General features: G+C 40.2%; 1 protein-coding gene across 2 annotated transcripts; it reads left to right on the top strand.

Moving 5' to 3' along the window:
* The first annotated feature begins 1,212 nt into the window (after positions 1–1,212).
* Positions 1,213–16,920, top strand: RWDD3 (RWD domain containing 3). 2 transcript variants are annotated; one of them, XM_072997964.2, is made up of 5 exons: positions 1,260–1,394; positions 6,270–6,419; positions 12,862–13,349; positions 16,215–16,330; positions 16,434–16,920. In XM_072997964.2, exons 2-5 carry the CDS (start codon positions 6,404–6,406, stop codon positions 16,546–16,548), a joined length of 735 nt encoding a protein of 244 aa, XP_072854065.2. In that variant the 5' UTR covers positions 1,260–1,394; positions 6,270–6,403; the 3' UTR covers positions 16,549–16,920. The 2 variants fall into 2 exon arrangements, with proteins under 2 accessions (XP_020644386.2, XP_072854065.2); XM_020788727.3 differs by lacking the exon at positions 6,270–6,419 and having other exon boundaries at positions 1,213–1,394.
* The last annotated feature ends 2,938 nt before the right edge of the window (positions 16,921–19,858 follow it).

Here is a 19,858-nt window from a genome sequence, read left to right as displayed (position 1 = left end):
CACTCTGAGTAATCACCCCTTAAACGCTCTCTCTGCCTCCAAATTCTGTCTCTGACTGAAGGAACTAAACTGACTCGCCCCCTCCCTTCCAGTTTCTTTGGCTCTGCCTCCCAACAGCTCTCATTGGTACATGCCAATAATCTTCTACCTGAGCCAAAGTTGGGTAATCACTACAAATACCTTTTTATCCCATCATTCGGTGAGCTCATGGCATCAATTTCACAACTACCCAGGGAAGTATTTAAGGCAGAGCCAATGGCTGGTGCCACTCACTGGAATTGAGTTAATCATGTCAGAAATTCAATATCTAACCATTACATCACACTGGATATAGTTTGAGCATTACTGATTGGTGGGGTCAATGTATATTCTGGTTTTGTTATTAATTAACTAAAGGTTGGCCAGAATGCTAGTGGGTCTGTGCAGTGCAAAATCAGAAATTGTGCTACTGGTGCGCTTTGTTGTTCTGCCTACCTACTGTATACTCAGGTGTGCTCTGGTTGCCTTGGGTTGTGCATCCAGTTGTGTGGCAAACTGCACAACAGATGGTGAAGAAATTGCAAAAACCGCTTGCCTAATCTCCCCTGAGGGTGCACTATTTTGCAATACGGTTTTGGCCATCGTATTTTTCATAGTAAACAAAAGTGGCAACAGGCAGGAAACAGAACAATCTAAGCAAAGCATGCTAGAATACTACCGGAGGATACTTCCAGAATTAGAGGGAAAATTACTTCTAGATCGCTCGGTTTGGGAGCTCTAACAAAGTATTTGACATAACCTCACTCCTCCATGACCCCTTGAATCCCAGTTTATGTTACGTGTTTTCAAGTCGGAACTAACTTCTAGAGACTAACAGGGCTTTCAAGGTAAGTGAGATACTGAAGGGTTGATTTTACTGGCTCCACACCCTCAGTAAGTTTCTATGGCTGATTCGCCCTGTGACATCCATCAAAACAACCTATTTTTGTCAACTCCCTGCTTATTCCTTTGCTCCGCGCGCGGGCGAACGGGTGTGATATACTGCACGTACTATTCGCGCCCTTTGCACGCCCCGACACGCAGGGGTTCCGTAACGTGAGAACCCGCCACAGACCACACACGGTACAACTAATGACGAAGTACAGTAGCCGCATGTTTCTCATATCGGTGTCTAACACGGAAGGTGCTGCAGCGCCTCCTTGTAGCCACGGCCCCCCCCTTTTTAGTGTTTTGCTGCTGTTGTTGGAAGGCGGAAGAGGAGGTGCTTCTCTTGTCTCTTCCTCGGGATTGCCGAGGAGGCCAGAAGTCCCAAGCGGGGCACTTTCTGGCCATGTCGGAACTGGCGTTGGAGGAGCTCTCTGTCATCGCCGCTATTTACTGCGGGAAAGATGAATGCGAAGTGCTGGGAGTGTCAGGTGATTTGTGTGACTGTCGCCGCCCCACTTAGGTGCTTGCGCGAGCTGGAGTTTTGCAAGCACAAACTCTTTATCCTAAAATAATTCTAAGGTCGGGGAGAGAGGCTGTGTTGTGACTGTCAGGGAGGATTAAAAATAAAATGCACATTTGGCGCGGTTCGCCCAAGCTGCGGTTGAATCCAGCTTTGAATTGGGGGAAAAAATCTAGAATTATTTTAGGATAAAATTTAGATCCTCAGTGGTAAGGATGAGGTTTCAAAATTTAATCATTTTGTACTTTCCCCTCCCTTAGAATTGTAGCCTATTTGCTTTTTTTCATGGGAACTGTTCAGCTGCATGAGGGCACAAGATCTCTGGGCTTGTGACACTGGCGGCAACTTTGAATTGGCAGGGTTTCCATGGTGAACCATCACCTCCCTCATTTTTCTAACTGTCATCAAGTGAAGAACAGCTTTAAACAATACAGAAAGAGTGTCATGGCCTCTACTGCAAAGAAAAAGCAGCTCTTCAGTAGTTCTCAATAGAGACCAGAAATGGCTTCCATTTAATAAGGGCACAAACCTTACTTCTTGCAGGCAAACTTGCATTCCACCACCTCCTATTTAGAAATTAAACTATGCTGCTTAGTGTAAGTTGATAAAGTTGTGCAAGAATGGATATATAGCCCTTGCCAAAAATTAGGGGAACAAATGCATCCAGCTGTACCCAATTGCATCATTGCTAGGGATGATGGACATTGTACTACAGGACATCTGGACAGTTCCAGGTTGGGGAATGCTAAGAAATACTTTATTTTGCTTGCTTACAGCTAAAGGCTCAGCCTTTTAAAAACAGACAGACAGCAATCTAAAAGTAACCCCCCCACTTCTTTTCAAAAATTAATAAAATTTGAGGCATGGTCCATAACTGGTGAGTCTTAACTCAAGCTTCAAAATGTGAGTACACTCAGAAGCCCTTACAAGCGGAAGACATGGAATTTGGAGCACCACATTTCGCTAAAATTCCAAGAACAAAGCAGGGCAGTTGCCTCGAACATCTCACCTTGAAGCATCTGCCTTGAGACATCAGCTCTTTTTGACATTAAAAGCAAAATATTCTTCTGCCGGGCTAATCTTATATTATTTTATGTTTCTTTTCTTGCACATAAGGGTAGGGGTTGTCCAGCAGCCATTAGATAGGTGCTGTGTGTGAAGGAAAGATCCAGGACTCTCTGATCTGCACATACTATTAGCTCCCAGGAAGTGCTGCAGTGGAGACGTATGCGCCACACAACTTGTTCTAAGATGCCTCCAGCTGTCGGATGTGGTAGAAGAGGCTCTCACATTGCTGGTGTTGAAGAAAGATTTGGCTGTCCGTTTCCTGTTTTGGCAGTGGCTTAGAAGGGGGTCCCGGGGAGTCCCTTTTTGGCTCTATGATTTAATGATTCTGCATCATTTTGTTCTTTGCTAAAGGCAGCAAAATGTCATGAGTTGGCCCTTTGGAACTTCTCTGCTTTTTCTCCAGAGAGTAGCTAGTCTGATTAGAATATTTTGAGAACATTTCTCTCTCTGACATCTGTTTGTTGCTTCTGCTCTCTCCCGGTAGTTTGTTCCTTCATGTCAAACAGGGGGAATTACCAGCTTCCTACTGGATATATTCCCCCCCCCCTTTTTTTTGGTGCATCCCTAACCTGGGAATACATTCAACAATGTTAACTTTTATTTATTTATATCTCTTTCTCCCAGTTCCAAAGTCTGTAAGCACTGCAGAACATTCCCACGTGGTTCTCTCTTCTCTTGTCAGCTGTGCCCTCGTACCCTGCCTGTCTCTCAACATCTGCTGGCAAGCTGTACCAAGTGCTCTCTTTTGTTGCCAGTAGCTTCTAAAGATCCCAAGGCTGCTTTGCAAGAGTTGATGGCTGGACTACTAAACATCATTAATATCCATTAAATATGCACCTGCTATGTTGGAACAACATGTTGCATGTCTAGCAGGTGGCAATATGAGAACTGTGCTTCTCTGTCAAAGCATGGCTTGGGCAGCAGTATAGTTTTCAGACAGTGTTCCAGAAAAACATTGGTTTTTTTTTAAACTGTTGAGGGTTTCCTAGTGAGATCAGTACTGGCAAACAGGCTTCCCAGAAAAGCAGGTCATCTGTCACTGTATTCTTTGCTTCTGTTGTGCAGCTGCAGGAGAATGTTTGGTATATTCTAGGAAGAAAGCTGGAGAAACATCAGGCTTTGTTTTTATTGACCTCTGAGATCCATCAGTTGGAACCTGGTGCAAAGGGCATGTGCTTAGATTTGAAGGATTCTGATCCTGGCTGCTTGTGTCGTGTTTTAGAAGATGTGGAGATTACAATCTTGATAAAAATCTGTTTACAGATTGTCCAGATTATCTCCATTTCAGCACTATAATGGGGGAAATCGTTTTGTTGAAGCTATTGTTAAAAAAAATTGAAGAGTTAGCAACCCTTTTCAGTCTGCAGTAAGATCACCCAGAAATTTACAGTAGATGCAGATTTACCTGTTGTGCAGCACATTGTCTGTTTACATGGGCAGCAGTGAGGTTCAGCATCTCATACAGAAATTAAAGAGCATGGGGAGCAAGATGGATACCATAATACTGAAATATACAGTGGTGCCTCGCATAACGTTTGCTTTGTTTAACGTTTTTTTCGCTTAACGTTTATTTTTTCAGAGTCAGATTGTGCTTCGTATAACGTTTTTCCCTATGGGCGATTTTCGCATAGCATTTTTGGGACCATGCTTCGCTTAACGTTTTTTGTTTTAGGTCCCCTGCTTCACTTAACGATGTTTTTGTTTTCAATTTAAAAAGTGTCTTAGAAGGGTCCAAAACGGTTCTAAATGCTTGGATTCGTTAGAGGACCCCTTAAGTCATGTGCAAACCTGATTTGGCTTTGATCTGACGTTTCGTTAATTTTTTGTGAATTTTTGTTTTTTGGCCCATAGGAACCAATGGACCTGTCAAAATCTGACAGCTCCATGCTTTCCTATGGGGGAGAAAACAATTTACAAAAAATTAACGAAAGTTCAGATCAAAGCCAAATCAGGTTTGCACACAACTTAGGGGGTCCTCTAACGAACCCAAGAATTTAGAACAGTTGCTGAGTCTTCATTAATTTTTTGTGAATTTTTTCTTCCCCCATAGGAAATAATGGAGCTGTCAGATTTTGACAGCTGTCAAAAGTTGGGGGGAAAAAATTCACCATTAATTAACGAAAAGTCAGATCAAAGCCAAATTAACTTTTGCATCCGTTTTAGAGGGTGCAGAAGCTAATCCAAGCATTTAAAACCATTTTTGACCCTTTTATGACACACTTAATTTTGCAAAAATTGACTTCGCAAAGCCATTGAAACGTATTGAGTCAGCTACAATACATTCCAATGGAGGATACATTGTATCGTATAACGATGTTTCCTATGGGTTTTTTCGCTTAAGGACGGCAATCCGTGCCTATTGGAACGGATTAACCGGTTTCCAATGCATCTCTATGGGAACGTTTTTTTTTTTGGAACCAATTAAAAACGTTATGCGAGGCACCACTGTAATTAGTTATAAATGTTGTGAGGTTGGATAAATATTGTTTTTGTACTAATATAAAGGCCAGATCACCATATCCGTTGCTGTCACTCAGTCCGCAGAACCAGTAGAGAAAATTGCCATGGTATGTGATATTAGTTGCCTCCCAGACGTTAAGGAGAACAAGACTTGTGTTCCTCCTGTCTCTCTCTTTCGTAGAGACCATCACTAGATGTGTCCTGGCTCGGGCAGTTTCAGTGTCCACCAAGCCTGAATTAGATGAAAATGGGTCCAGATAATTCATTTTGTTTTAACTGGAATTGGATCTTTGCCGAACTCTCCAATAGTTTGCCCTCAGATGGGATATTTATGAATGTGCAGTAGCTATTTCAGTCTTCTGGAGGGTTTTAAAATGAAGAGTTTGAACATGTCTCTTTTTCAAGGCATGGGGGAGCATTCCCTGCTATAAAGAGACATCCTGTCATTTCCACCCAATTCATCTCCTTCAGCTGGATGTAAGGAACCAAGAGGGACAAGGAAACGAACGCATGTGGTTAGCCAAAATCCAGTCTGCTCCAGGTAATGGAACAGCATCCTCAGACTTCATCAGTGGAAGTTGATCCCCATCTGCCATAGGAGATGGTGCTCTGAACCTACAAGATTCTGTAGGAACAGCTTGAACACTGACATGAATGTCAGTGATAATATTAGTAATTAGATAATAGTTTTAGCCACCATGTATATTTACAACGATACTTTCCATTTTAACCCCAATAGAAAAAAATGGTAGAAACCTGCTCTTTTATAAAGCAGGTTTCTACCATTTTTCTATTTTAATTATAGCTATTATTCATTGATTCTGTGGTTCTACATCTCAGTCCTGCCACTTTTTGAAAGCTTGAAGTTTACTTTTTGCAACTGGACAAAACAGAGTGCCAGTTATGAGATGAAAGCGGTGGTTTTGTAGCACTCTGTCTTTGGGTAGGACTAGCTTTTGTTGGAAAACATCTAATCCTGGAATATGTTTTCTGGGTAAGATTTTGAGTGGCATGTGAGGATGGGGGTGGTGGTTTATGAGTGACACTTTATTGCATGTAGAACTTGTCTTTTTAAATAATGGTCTCAAATGCCAAGTCCCTCTGCTTTGTGAGTAGCCATGATTTTCGTAGAGATTCAGCAAGAATTACAGTAATTGGGAGAAGACGGTCCTCCTGTGAGTCCAAGCTGTTAAGTTTTTGTTGACACAGTTGTGTCTATACTGTGATTTGTGAAAATATTTTTCTATTACCTGAAATAAACACAGATGTTCTTTTCCAACATTGATGTCTGTCTATTCCTATGATTCAAAATCAGGGAAATTCACAAAAGGAGAAACCAATTTTATTTAAAGCAAATGATTGTGCCTGAAGCTGTATTCCAGGAGACACAGATTATTACATCCTCACTCAGAATGGGGACCAACTGATGCACCTGTCTTGGTGCATTTAATGGGCTTACTTCAAGGTAAGCAGAGTTTTTTTCCCCCCTTTCTTTTTAGGTAATTAAAGAAGGGACTCACCTTGGGGTGAAAATTAAATTACAAGAACGGTGCATCTATTGGCCCCTGTCCTGATTCTGAAAGAGGATGGGATAAGATAATCTGTGAGCTGAATCTCTGCTATGAGGACACAGTTTCAATCACAATGTTTTGCTTTAAACTGAAAATATTTGTTTTTCTGGGGATTTTTTTTCCTGTAAATCTTCATAGTTCCTACCAAAGATGCCACAGGACTCTCCCATGGGTTGTGATACGTCCTTTATGTGGGTTAGTTGTGAATAAACCCTATGGAACCCAACGAATTTGTGCTAGACAGCTACTTGAGAATGTAATAGTGGTGAAGAAGTAACCTGAAGCAATTCTTCTGGAGAAAAATCCATGTGGAAAAAAGCTTTTCTGAAGGCAGTCACCTTGTTATGTGCCTGTTAACTGCTCTGTAAATGCTGTTGCAGTTTACTTAGGCAAACTTCCTCATTACACACTCTCAAGACACCACTGCTGAAGAAGCTAATTTCATTCTCTGTTGATGGAACAGTAGCAAATTCAGAGTAAACTGCATAGCAAAGCTTTGATGCAAAGTTTTTCAAAAATGGGTCCCTGCTAGTTGCTGTGGGAAAAAATCACTGCAGCCATCCAGGCAGTACAAATAGATAATCATGTTGCAGGAGTCGGCACCGACAGAGGAAGCAGGTTGTGAAAATAGCAATTTTTGAGATTGATAGTTTCTGCTGGGACAACTCCTACCCTTCACTTCTGCCCCCTCCCCCAGGCACCATACTGCTTATTTGAATCAGTACTAACTTTGGAAAGCATTAACAAAAAGATATGAATAATTAATGCTAAATTACAGATTAGTTGACTCAGTGTTTGCCTGTGCATAAAGTTGTGAACACGGCTGGAAAAACCCCAGCTGCCTGATCACTAAGGTATTTAAAACATATTGTTAGGATTTCTCAAATAGGTTGCCTGCCTTAGCCAATTTCCAAGGAGGGAGATCTTTCTTGTGTTTGGTTTCTCCAACAGACCCAAACATATTTTTGAATTCAGTAAAGTTTATTTGGTTTGAAAAAGTGGCATGGGAGCAGCATGGAGGTGAGGAGCCTGCGCTACTACCAGTTTGAGGGCTCCCAATCCCATAATCTAGTTTAGGGGATTCTTTCTGAATTATGGGATTGAAAGTTCTTTAATCTGATAATCATGTCCTTAACAGATTATTCTAGCTGCCCTTGCCAGTATCTAGATCATGAGATCTGGAAATTTGAGTTACAATCCTGCCCAAATTAAGAATACTGTATGACATTCCAGTGACTTCAGTGAGTATTAAATATAAATTTTAAGGCATAACTTGTAAATTACACATTAAAGGCAGACTTGTGCTGGATTTCACAAGTGTTTTTTTTTTAAACTGACATACAGATGCACAGAACTGCCAATTTATTTGAAGCAGCAGCTGAGGAAGAGTGAGTATTCAGTTCTGCCCTCTAGCCATGTTTTCCCCTCCTCTGCCTCCAAGCTGCTGTGGCCTTCAGGGCAAAATACATGGATGTGAGGGGTGGAAAAAAAATGGAAGATGTTTGGGTGTGGGAGGCTCTTCTCTGATTTTGGGGAGGGAAAATAGGAAAAAAAGTTTCATCATTTTCTCATCTCTGCCTCCTCACTTGCCTTTACCTCTCCAGGGAAATACATATTCTCTTTAAACTGAATACCTGAGTAAATACCAGCATGTGGATAAATGGCTTGAGGACTAAGGTTGAAAGAGCCATCTTCCCACCACTGTTTTCTCAATCAAATCAACATTCCTCTGAAACTGCATTTCAGAAGAATAGCTGGGAGATCAATTGTGGGGCTCTATCTGTAGTTTCAGCCTCCTCTTGAAATCAGTGCGAGTGTCCTTGCTTTAAAAACAGAACAAAACCAAGGAACCATGAACTTGAGAACTTCCAAACTGGACTGGTACATTATATGTCATGCAATAAATTATATTCTTCAGTTCACAACTTACTTGCTACCTGAATATGTTCACAAGTACGTTACAAGAGACAAGAAGCCTCCTTTTGCCTCATTCACCAAGAAATCGTGCACTGATCCCTTTAGATCCCTTTTCTAATCATTAAATTATTTAAATAATTTAAATCATTTAGAAAATGATATTCCAAGCGGCTTTTGTTAAAGACAAATAATTGAGATAGTATTCTATGAAATGGCTGTGTTAAATAAATGGATCAGAAAGGATCAAGGGTAGAATTTTCTTGAGAACTGGTGGCTTTAGGAGGGAAAAAAAGGAATATTTTTTTCTTCCCTCACAGCATGTAAAAACACGAGTTTTCCAAAGCTGAGCAGTGACATGCTCAAAATTCAAAAGATGCTTTATTGAAAATGATGTGTGTATGAATTTAAATAAGTTAATTAAGAAAGGTCTGTTTCCTTTTACTTGTCTGGTTCCAAAGATTAGTGTTGCAGATAAAATGACATAATTTACTTGTTAATCCACTCTAGCCTCCTCTCTAGTTTGCTCAGCTATCTTGACATAAAATATATATTTGTTCATCAAAACTTAGATTTCTGTAGGTAACTCTCAGAAGCACAGAATGACACTGAAAGCTTGCAGGTGGGGGAAGAAGAGCCCTTTCTAGTGACACCAAATACAGGAAACAATTTGAAGTGTGCTGGCATTAAATTTACTCATGATAAGTGGGGGGAGGAGGATGAATGAAACTCTGCTGGATTCCAACTTATTAGCACAATAAATGCCAACGGAATTGTAATGTACTGCTCTCTGTTTCACATAGCACCTCTTGTGATAGAGTTAGGCAAACAGAAGTTGTTCTAATCCACCACTTTCAGATGCTTAGCAACCTGTCAGAGTCACATGATTATCATGTCCATTCTGAATAGCAAATATAACTTTGAAATGTATAGGGGGGAAAAACCGAGAACAAATTCGTGATGCAAAGGTGAGGCACCACATTTGCACTATGGATTAAAGAACTCAGGCAAATGTTTTATTTGCAGGTCAGAGTGCAATCGCAGTGATCCGAAGGCTTAGTGGCTTTGCTGATTGAGAAATTCTGAGCATTGTAGTCCTCAAAAAGCAACTTTCTTACCTTGTTTCCCTAAAAATAAGACCTAACCTGAAAATAAGCCCTAGTATGATTTTTCAGGATGCTCATAATATAAGCCCTACCGCCCCTAATAAGTCCTAGTTAAGTGAAACCCCGTCCTCCACCATTATGCAGCAGCCAGAAGAAGATGACTTGATTGATTGTATTTGGATAAATGTAGATTGTTGTACATGAAAAAAAAAATCCCCTGAAAATAAGCCCTAATGCATTTTTGGAGCAAAAATTAATATAAGACCCTGTCTTATTTTCAGAAAAACATGGTAGGTTCTGGAAAAGACTGGTAGCAATTATGGCTAACTAAAGTCCATTTATGTCTAATATGTTCATGTCTAAATATAGATCCAACTCATAATGCAGTACTTAAATGAACCTTCCTGTTCCAGAAGGCTTTTAATTGAAATAACATCAACTGTGGGTCCTGAAGGCAATTATAATTTTATTTTAATCATTTTATCTTTTATTGTATTTTAGTTGAATTTTAATTGTTGTAAGCTGCCTAGAGACCTTTGGGTAGAGTGGGTGGCATATAAGTTAAACAAACAAACAAACAAACAAACAAACAAATAAATAAATAAATGTTATGGCAAAAATAAGACTCATGCATCACCTTGAAGACTATCATTTTATTATGTATTAATCAGTAATGATGATAATTAAATATTTATTTTGATTTTGTTTCTTCTTTGTCTTTCCTCTCACGCAATCTCTCAGAGATTTTGTTAGACTGGTCAGTTGACTGTAACTCCCTTGGCAAGCTGGATGTCCAAGGTGGACCTAACTGCAGTAGTTAGAAACGAGTGGCCTGGCTATTCAGTGTTATCACACATTTGTGTATTTTACAAGGATTCTTAAGATGTGGAAGACTCTTGGGGCAACAGAACATTACCTCACCTCTTGTTGGTATTACCTAGTCTGAGCCATTTCACGTTGCCTTGCTCATTAAGAAGCTTCTTCTGTTGTCTAGCAGAGGACAGAGAAGGTTGTGAAGCATCTCAACTGGGAGGGGAGGGGAGGAGGATTCAGAATAATTCCATTGCCTTCTCATGGGCAGGCAGGGAGGGAGGGACAGAACTTGGGAGGTAGGGAAGAGAGACAAGCCACTTCAAAAGAATTAATCTGAAACTTAGAACTGCTCTGCTGCACCTTTCATATCTCGTCTCTCCCTACCCCTGTAGAATGAATCAACTTGACATTTAGCAACTTTTTGAAGAAATGGGGTGAAGTGGGTAGAACAGATCAAAGAGATGAGGCGGTGAAGATCTGAAAAAGAGCACCTTTCATCTTATACCCTATTCTTTCCCCCTGTTTTAGTAGAAGCAGATGAGTTCTTTGTCCCCTTTTAATAATCACAAGAAGTCTATCATTGTTTTACCTCAGCTACGTAGCCATCAGAAAACAGTCTGACAGGAATAATGTATTGGGATACTCTTTTTCTTGTTGCTTTGGATTGTATGATTCATGAGACTACACTGATGAAACTTAGAATTTACATAGCACACTCCAAGGATTTGAGGCATTTTATACACATAGTTGTATCAGTTCTTCTGGTGATTATTATGACACCAGGTGGCACCTCCTAGGCACTTGATTTATTGATGTATCACTTACTTTTTGGGGGGAGAGGAATAAAATCAAAATCTTTAAAAACAATATTCTCCTAAAACAAAGGAAAAGAGTCAGTTTCAGCAGTGTAGGTGCCAGAACTAGTTTAAATCACTAAATCAATTTCTGTTCAGTGACTGTGAATGTGGCCACTGGTTTAAATACCATGTGGCTTGAACTTGAGTCTTTTAATAGTCTGAACAGAAATCGATTCAATTTGGCAGTGTGACCACAGCTTTAGTGAGTTCATGGATGAGTTTTCATATGTAAGAATCACTGGATCAGGGTTCCTTCAGGTAAGCACCCTTGCAGAAACAGGAAATGCCCAGCTAAAGCATCCCTGATAAGTGGCCATCTAATAGCTATTTAAAACCTCCAGTGAAAAAGAGCCATGTTTGAAGACGACTATTGTATCACTTTTCAATCTCCTCTGGGCTAAACATAGCCTTTTTGAAGGTGGAGATGATAGTTGCTTGCCTCTAGTCTTCAGGGACCTGTTTTTTAAGAATTCTCCATGATTACAAACAGAGACTCTGAGATTATGTCTGCACGTTTCTTTAGTGCCCTTGGATTCATTTTATCTGACCCAGGAGATTTGAATTCATTTCGAATGTCTAGATATTCCCATACCATCTCTTCACCTACCTTGGGCATTGACCCGGCACCACCTTTCTATATTCTGCTTGCACTAGGCTTTCCTTTTGGAAGAAGACAGAGGCAGAGTAGGTACATTACACTTCTGCCTTCTCTCTGCGGCCCATATGTATTGTTGCTGTTGCTCCTGATCCTGGTGGCGGTAGTCTGGCAGTGATTTTTTTTACTATTAAAGGTTCCACCACCACCCCATCCTGATGCTCTCAAAGACTTCTCTAGGGCAAAAGGGAGCCCCAGGGAGCCTCAGAACCTAAAAGGAGGGGGATAGGAAGTTTTTAGTTACTTTAAACTAAATGCTTCCACTGCCTGATGTGGGTTATGCAGCTGCAGAGTTATGCAACACAATTTTGCCCCACTGAGTTTAGGGGAGTTTACTGTGACAGGTAGAGACAAAAACTGTGGCTGTAGCAGTATACAATTCAGGCTGGATGCATGGATTTTATTTTTCTGCATAATGCTTGAGCTCAGAAACAATCGTGTACCATTTCAATATACAGTTGTGCCTCGCTTAATGATTGCCTTGCTTAATGAGGAAATCGCTATACGATTAGGTTTTTGCGATCGCTTTTGCGATTGCAAAACAATGTTTTAAATGGATTTTTTTCATTTAATGATGATCGGTTCCCTTCTTCGGGAACCGATTTTCGCTTTACACGATCAACAAACAGCTGATCGTCGGGTTTCAAAATGGCCGCCAGCTGAAGAAAATGGCCCCCCGCTGTTTTCTAGGATGGATTCCTCGCTTTACAGGCACTGAAAATGGCCACTGTATGGAGGATCTTCGCTGGACAAGCAGGTATTCAGCTCATTGGAATGCATTGAACAGTTTTCAATGCATTTCAATGGGTTTTTTCATTTGTTTGATGATGTTTTAGCTCTACAGCGATTTCGCTGGAACGAATTAACATCGTCAAGCGAGGCACCACTGTAAAGTATATAGATACCACTCAAGGTTTTCATGAGAGCAGATAAAACTTAACTGAATTTCAGTTGATACTCAGTTGATTATTTGCTTTTGGATGTTTTTCAGAGACGGAGGGAATCTCATTTAAGATTCAGACCCATGTGAAAGGACCTTTGGGCAGAGATGTATCATTAAAGCTGCTGTTTCATTTACCAATCAGTTACCCGTCAAGCTTGCCAAATATCTCTGTTAACTCTGAGCACCTTACAAGGACACAGTGTATGGCTGTAAGAGAGAGATTACTTGAGGAAGCAAAGAAACATTTTTCACAACCCATGGTACACAAGCTGATTCTCTGGATACAGCAGAATCTCGGGGATGTTGTCAAGCAAGCCGGAACATCAGCCTGCAGTGAGAAAAGTACTCTGTCAACAGGCACAGCGGAGGATGATGGCATCTGGACTGTCCTTTTGCATTTAGATCATATGAGAGCTAGGAGAAAATATGTCAAAACTGTGGAAAAATGGTGCACAGATCTAAAGCTGACTGGAAGACTAATGTTCATGGGCAAGATTATTCTGATTCTTCTTCAAGGAGACAGAAGGAATATTAAGGTGCAGACACTGCCTTTTGTTGCTGGTTTGGTTAACACAGGGAACAGTGAACCTAAATTCATTCTGTATTTGGGGTAGAGTTGCTTGGTAATAATACCACTAAGAAACTTGCTGTTCACTTCCTTCCTTCCCTCCCTCCCTCCCTCCCTCCCTCCCTCCCTCCCTCCTTCCTTCCTTCCTTCCTTCCTTCCTTCCTTCCTTCCTTCCTTCCTTCCTTCCTTCCTTCCTTCCTTCCTTCCTTCCTTCCTTCCTTCCTTCCTCTCTTTTGTGTGCCAAAAACAATCTTTCTCGCTCTTTCTTGCTCTCTTTTTTGCCAAAAAACCATCTCTCTCTGTCTCTCTCTCCGTTCTGTCCTGTCCTGTCCTGTCCCCTTCACACATATGTTTGCATTTAGGAAATGTTTCATTTTTGGGCTAACAAGGGTCTGGTCAGCAGCTTTTTGAGTTAAAGAAGGGTGGCCAGCCATCTTGACTCCACCAGCTATATTAATACCTGAGTTAAAAGTACTCTGCGTTAACAAGAATAGACAGTATTGATGGAGTTGGCAAAGTCCTCATCGTGTATACCTTAGCTGCTATTCACCTGTTTTTGCCTCAAGCTCAGGAGCAATCACTCAGGTTCGTGAGTGGAGAACTCTGGTAGCAGCTCCGTGGTAATTCACACCAAGGAGAAGAATTTAGAAACCTCTTGCCATAGGGGAAAATAGGTAAGGGGAGGGTCCTTGAGGCCAGGGGATAAATTAGGTTTCAGATAAGAAGCTGCTGGGAGATAATACTTTGATTGTGTAGTGTTATTAAAGGAATGGAGGAAATACTGTCTTAAAAGCCACTCAATGAAGCGGAATGTGTATGTCCCTATTTCAGATAATCCCCATATCAAATGCAGCATAAAGATGAGAAGACTAATGTTGTGATGACCTGTAGCTAATGGATTGCTGCATGTTTTATACTGCAGCGGTAGGGAATGGGTAGCCCTCCAGCTATTGTATACAGCATCAACTCTAACTAGTGATGTTGAAATCTGATGAAAGTTATAGACTAATGACATACCAAGGTTGTAGTTTTAGAAGACGTAGCGGTGCTAGTCTGTGCCAGCATATCACACCAAATACAACATAAAAATAAAAAATAAAGAAGATAAAAACATTGTAGCACCTTAAAGACTAATTGCTATCTTTTAATCTGAGCTTTTATTTTTATTTTTATTTGGGAGGAAGGGGGCTGACATCCAAAGGGTTACAGATTCCCTTTCTGGTGTTACACGTGGGGTTCTGGATGAATTATGTTGAATTTGCAGTTTTGTTCTTATGCAGTAGGTTTCTCCAGAACCACTGTAGTTTGGTGGAACCTGTTACCTCACACAGATTAAGTTGTTTTCTTAATATCAGGATGAAATAACATTAATCTTGCATGTAACCAGAAATTTTGTGGAGGAAAAATATGTATAACTTGCAAGTTGCCAAAGCTGAACAAATCTAAACTACTGATAGATTTTCACTCTTGTCAAAATGAAACAACCTGTTTCGTTTAATTCACTTCAGTTTTCTCCTTCCCCAGTATAGCTCAGTACAACTTGGAAAAGTAACTTTGTTGTACAGTACTGTAGTTCTCAGAATCTTCCCTCCAACTTCTTAGTACAGTGTCTGTCCCAAAGCTATGCATTTATTAGTGGTACAGGGATTTGAATCCATGTTTCTCCACCCCAAGCACTATATTGTGTAATCCAGGTAGGACAAGTGACCTGTGGTTCTGGTACTTCCTCCCAGGGTTTTGCCACCCTCTTGGGTCACTCTGCTGCCATTCCCAATTTTTCTGAACTTTTTTGGGCTACACCTCTCAGAGTTCCTTAACCTGAATAATCAATGGCCATGATGAACTCTGGGAGTGATAGTAAACAACCACCACCTTGATTTAATACAATGGAGAACAGATTTCTTTATCTCTTTATTGAAAATATTTTACCCCACCTTTCTCCTTAAAAAAAGACCAAGGTGGCTTGATCATATCAATACAAGATAATATTTAAAAGCTAAAAACAGTAAATATATAAATATTTTATAAGAACCAAACAAAAACCACATTAGAACAGTAAACAAAAGCAACACCAAAAACACATTCTAAGCAACAACACACAACAATCAATTTAAAAAACTGTCTCAGAGAGCAAGTCACTAAGGGAAAACCTGCCTGAAGAGAAAGGTCTTCATCCGCCTGCGGAAAGAAAACAAAGATGGGGCCAGTCTGGACTCCAGTGGGAGGGAGTTCCAGAGTCTGGGGACAGTATCAGAGAAAACCCTCTCCTCTGTCTCACCAAATGCACCTGTGAAGATGGTGGGACTGACAGAAAGGGTTCCCCTGATTATTTTAACACCTGGTCAGCCTCATAAAATGAGAGATCCCTGAGATAGCTTAATGAACTGAGCTATTGATTTCAGATGCAAACCCAGTGATTTAAGAAGTGGTGACATTAAGACATCTGTTTTCCTCAGTTTAAAAAAACCACTAGAAGAATTAGTGCTGCTTCTCATTTTATTTGCAAAAGATGGTTGAAACGTATATACCAGGGTTTCTCACAGAAACCTGGAACATGTTTCCAGACATATATAAATGGGTATACATCTCCTATACTTTACATGGGCATAAAAAAACAACAGTAGCACACACGGAACAATATCATTTCCTCCATAAAATTGAGACCAGAAGGTCTGAGCTTTTGACCAATTAATTTCAGCAAAGGCACAAACATTTAGGACAAATGCCCTTTCCTTGATCTCTTTCTAGGAACAATCTTCAATCCACAGATTATTATGGACAAAGTTTTGTGTTCTGACATTGTCTGGGTTTTGTTCTTTTTCTTGTGGTTTAGGAATATCTTCACCTTCAGAAAACTAGCAAGGTGGACGTGGATTCAGGTGGAAAGAAGTGTAAGGAGAAAATGATTAGTGTACTCTCTGAAGCAAAAGTGCAGAGAGAACATAGAAGGTATAATTTAGTATTGTTTCAGATAGAAAAGCACCTTTGAATTGATAATTACATTCTGACATAAGTGCAGGCATATTCATGAAGTCTCTCTTGTACAACATAGGTTTCAGGCATTTGAAGTCAAAGAGTATTCATCGCTGGATGAGCTACAAAATGAATTCAAGGCAGCAGGACTTACAGAACTATTCAGTGAGTTTGTGCCAGCACTGTTAAAGTAAATTTGATGCAGACGCATCTGGTTGTGACTAAAACTGTCATTGAGCAGATCCAGTGGATGCTGAGAGAAGATAAAATGAAAGGTTGGGTGGTGAACAGCTCTTCAAGCTTCCCTCCATCATGAAATGTCAGAAAAACCCATCTCTTCTGCAAGAAACAAAAGGCTGTTCTCATAATTCAGACAAAACAGTATTTTTTGACTGTGCACCCTGACAACCGAGTGCCAGAAACTGCCAAGGTTCTTAACAGTTGATATTTAAAAATTGTAGGTCACATGAGAAGGATGACAGCGAAATCACTTTTCTTTAAGATGTGGATGGAAATGTTGCAATTATTTCTCATTCTCCTGCAATTAAATTATATTTTAAAGAAAATTTTCTCCAGTTTGATGATTTTGATCCTCACTATGTTACTTGGGAAGCTATGCAGGAATATTTTTTCTGCTTATCTGTATATTTTCAAAACATAACATTGAGAATAAATCACAGTGGCCGAAATCCAGTAGTAGCTTGAAACTAGAGTAGGTTCATTGAATCTGTGAGGATTTAGTGAGTCAGTGAGTGGGCCTATTCTACTACTGGATTTCAACCAATGCGTCATTTTGCCTCATCTGTACCCAGTTTTTGGCTCAAGGAACTCCCAGTATAACTTTATAAATCTTAAATTAAAAAAATAAATTTAAATGAAAAGTCGGATGTAATGTTTAGATCAATTTGAGTTTTAATTACTCTGCTTTAAAACTTGGAAAACTGAAGTGAAATGATTGTGAAATCATATCATTTGCTGTTCTTTATAATTAGGTTTTCTGTTCTCGCTATTACAACTGGGACTTTTGTATTGTATTCTTTTCCTTGACAACGTTTGTTGATAGATTCAGTTTTCTAAATGGCCACTTTCTCCTGCATGTCCTGCAAAGCACTTAAAAGGAAGATAGGAGCGATCACGTGTTCACTAAATAATATTTGTCTGCTGTTTTGGGCAATTTGTCCTAATGATTTCCTACTCATAATTGTGTACATGCACAGTACTGAGAGAGCACTCTTAAGCAGAAGTGTTAATAGGATGCTACAGCCAATCTGCTCAGTAACGGACACACTTTTTCTAGCACCCATAATGATTGTGCCGGCTCCTGTCTCAGCATATATTGTGGAGATGCGGTTAGCTAAGGGAGTACCAGCATAAATTTTAGCCATGGTATGGCAGAGCAATTAGAGACCAAATTGCTAACATGCGCTGGACTATGGAGAAAGCCAGAGAGTTCCAGAAAAACATCTACTTCTGCTTCATTGACTACACAAAAGCCTTTGACTGTGTTGACCACAACAAACTATGGCAAGTCCTTAAAGAAATGGGCGTGCCTGACCACCTTATCTATCTACTGAGAAATCTATATGTGGGACAGGAAGAAACAGAAGTGATATGGAACAACTGATTGGTTCAAAATTGAGAAAGGAGTACGACAAGGCTGTATGTTGTCTCCCTGCTTATTTAACTTACAGTATATGCAGAATACATCATGAGAAAGGCTACTGGATGAATCCCAAGCCGGAATTAAGATTGCCAGAAGAAATATCAACAACTTCAGATATGCAGATGATACCACTCTGATGGCAGAAAGTGAGGAGGAATTAAAGAACCTCTTAATGACAGTGAAAGAGGAGAGCGCCAAAAATGGTCTGAAGCTCAACATCAAAAAAACTAAGATCATGGCCACTGGCCTCATCACCTCCTGGCAAATAGAAGATATGGAGGCAGTGACAGATTTTACTTTCTTGGGCCCCCTGGGCACTGCAGATGGTGACGGCAGCCACGAAATTAAAAAACGACTGCTTCTTGGGAGGAAAGTGATGACAAACCTAGACAAAATCTTAAAAAGCAGAGACACCACCTTGCTGACAAAGGTCCGCATAGTCAAAGCTATGGTTTTTCCAGTAGCAATGTCTGGAAGGGACAGCTGGATCATAAAGAAGGCTGATCACTAAAGAATTGATGCTTTTGAATTGTGGTGCTGGAGGAGACTCTTGAGAGTCCCCTGGACTGCAAGGAGAACAAACCTATCAATTTTGAAGGAGATCAACCCGAAGTGCTCACTGGAAGGACAGATCCTGAAGCTGAGGCTTCAGTACTTTGGCCATCTGATGAGAAAAGAAGACTCCCTGGAAAAGACCCTGATATTGGGAAAGTGTGAAGGCAAGAGGAGAAGGGGACAACAGAGGATGAGATGTTTGGACAGTGTTACTGATGCTACCAATATGAATTTGACCCAAATACTGTATTCATTTTCCAAAGAAGAAACAGATTTTGGGACACTTCCACTTGTTTTTTCCCCTCACATCTTCTCTCAGTTTAAATTATCTGTATGGCCCTTGAATGATCATGGAGCCATGATCCCCGGACCAATTGAAACTGTTCCCTCTGCCCCCAGATTAGGGTTAGCAAAATCGAACTGTGTGGAAAAATCCCGATATTATCAGATCTTTGTATGTTTGTGTAAGAACGGCTACTGTACATGTGGTTGAAGCAAAATTAAAAGATGTTCAGTATTCAATTTGGAACTTGGAAAATTTAATTTTTTAGTCTGAGCCAGAATTTACCAGCCAGCATGACCACTGGCTGCAAGATTTAGGGAGCTATTTTTTTTAAAAAAAGATAATCTGCTCATGCTTAGTTATTATACAAGACATTTTATCATAGAGTCTGTTGCTCTGATTCAGAGCAGTTTGCTCTTTCCTGAGAGGCTAACAGAACCGTTTTTAATAATCTTGTTCCCTGGGGGTGGGATGTCTTTTCTCCTGCCATCCAAGCTACAGTCCCTATGTCTGATTTTCTGCTTCTTTGTGCCAGTGGTCCTTAAGAAACAATACAATTGTTTCAGAGTGCATTTTTCTTCTTCCCTTATGATACCAAGCACCATGCAACTGTGTACAGTGTGACTGAATGTCTTTGGAGTTCATCAAGCTTTAATGAGCTATATCTATTTTTTTTTTTTTAAAGGATGTTTCAAAGCATATGGTAGATGTCATTTTCATCCACACTTGCTTATTTAATGAGACAGCAGTAAAAAAAAAATTAAACAGTCTCCTTATAAGTTTGGGCGGTAGATGCGTTAGCATTTTGTCTACTGAGCTGTATGATTTTTGAAATAGATTTTCAACACAAATTGGTGTCTTGTGAATTTCAGAGGGCAACATCTGCCTTTGTAATGCTTAAGAAAAAGTAATGAAACACAAATGCTGATAATGTTTGAGGAGTTGGAGGGCTTGTGCATTGAATTAATACAAAATTGTGGCACCTTGTGGCATGCCGCTTGGG

This window comes from Pogona vitticeps, chromosome 4 (genome assembly GCF_051106095.1).
Source record: "Pogona vitticeps strain Pit_001003342236 chromosome 4, PviZW2.1, whole genome shotgun sequence".
NCBI lineage: Eukaryota > Metazoa > Chordata > Lepidosauria > Squamata > Agamidae > Pogona > Pogona vitticeps.
The sequence above is the reverse complement of the archived record's forward strand: the minus strand, read 5'-3'. Positions and strand labels throughout refer to the sequence as shown.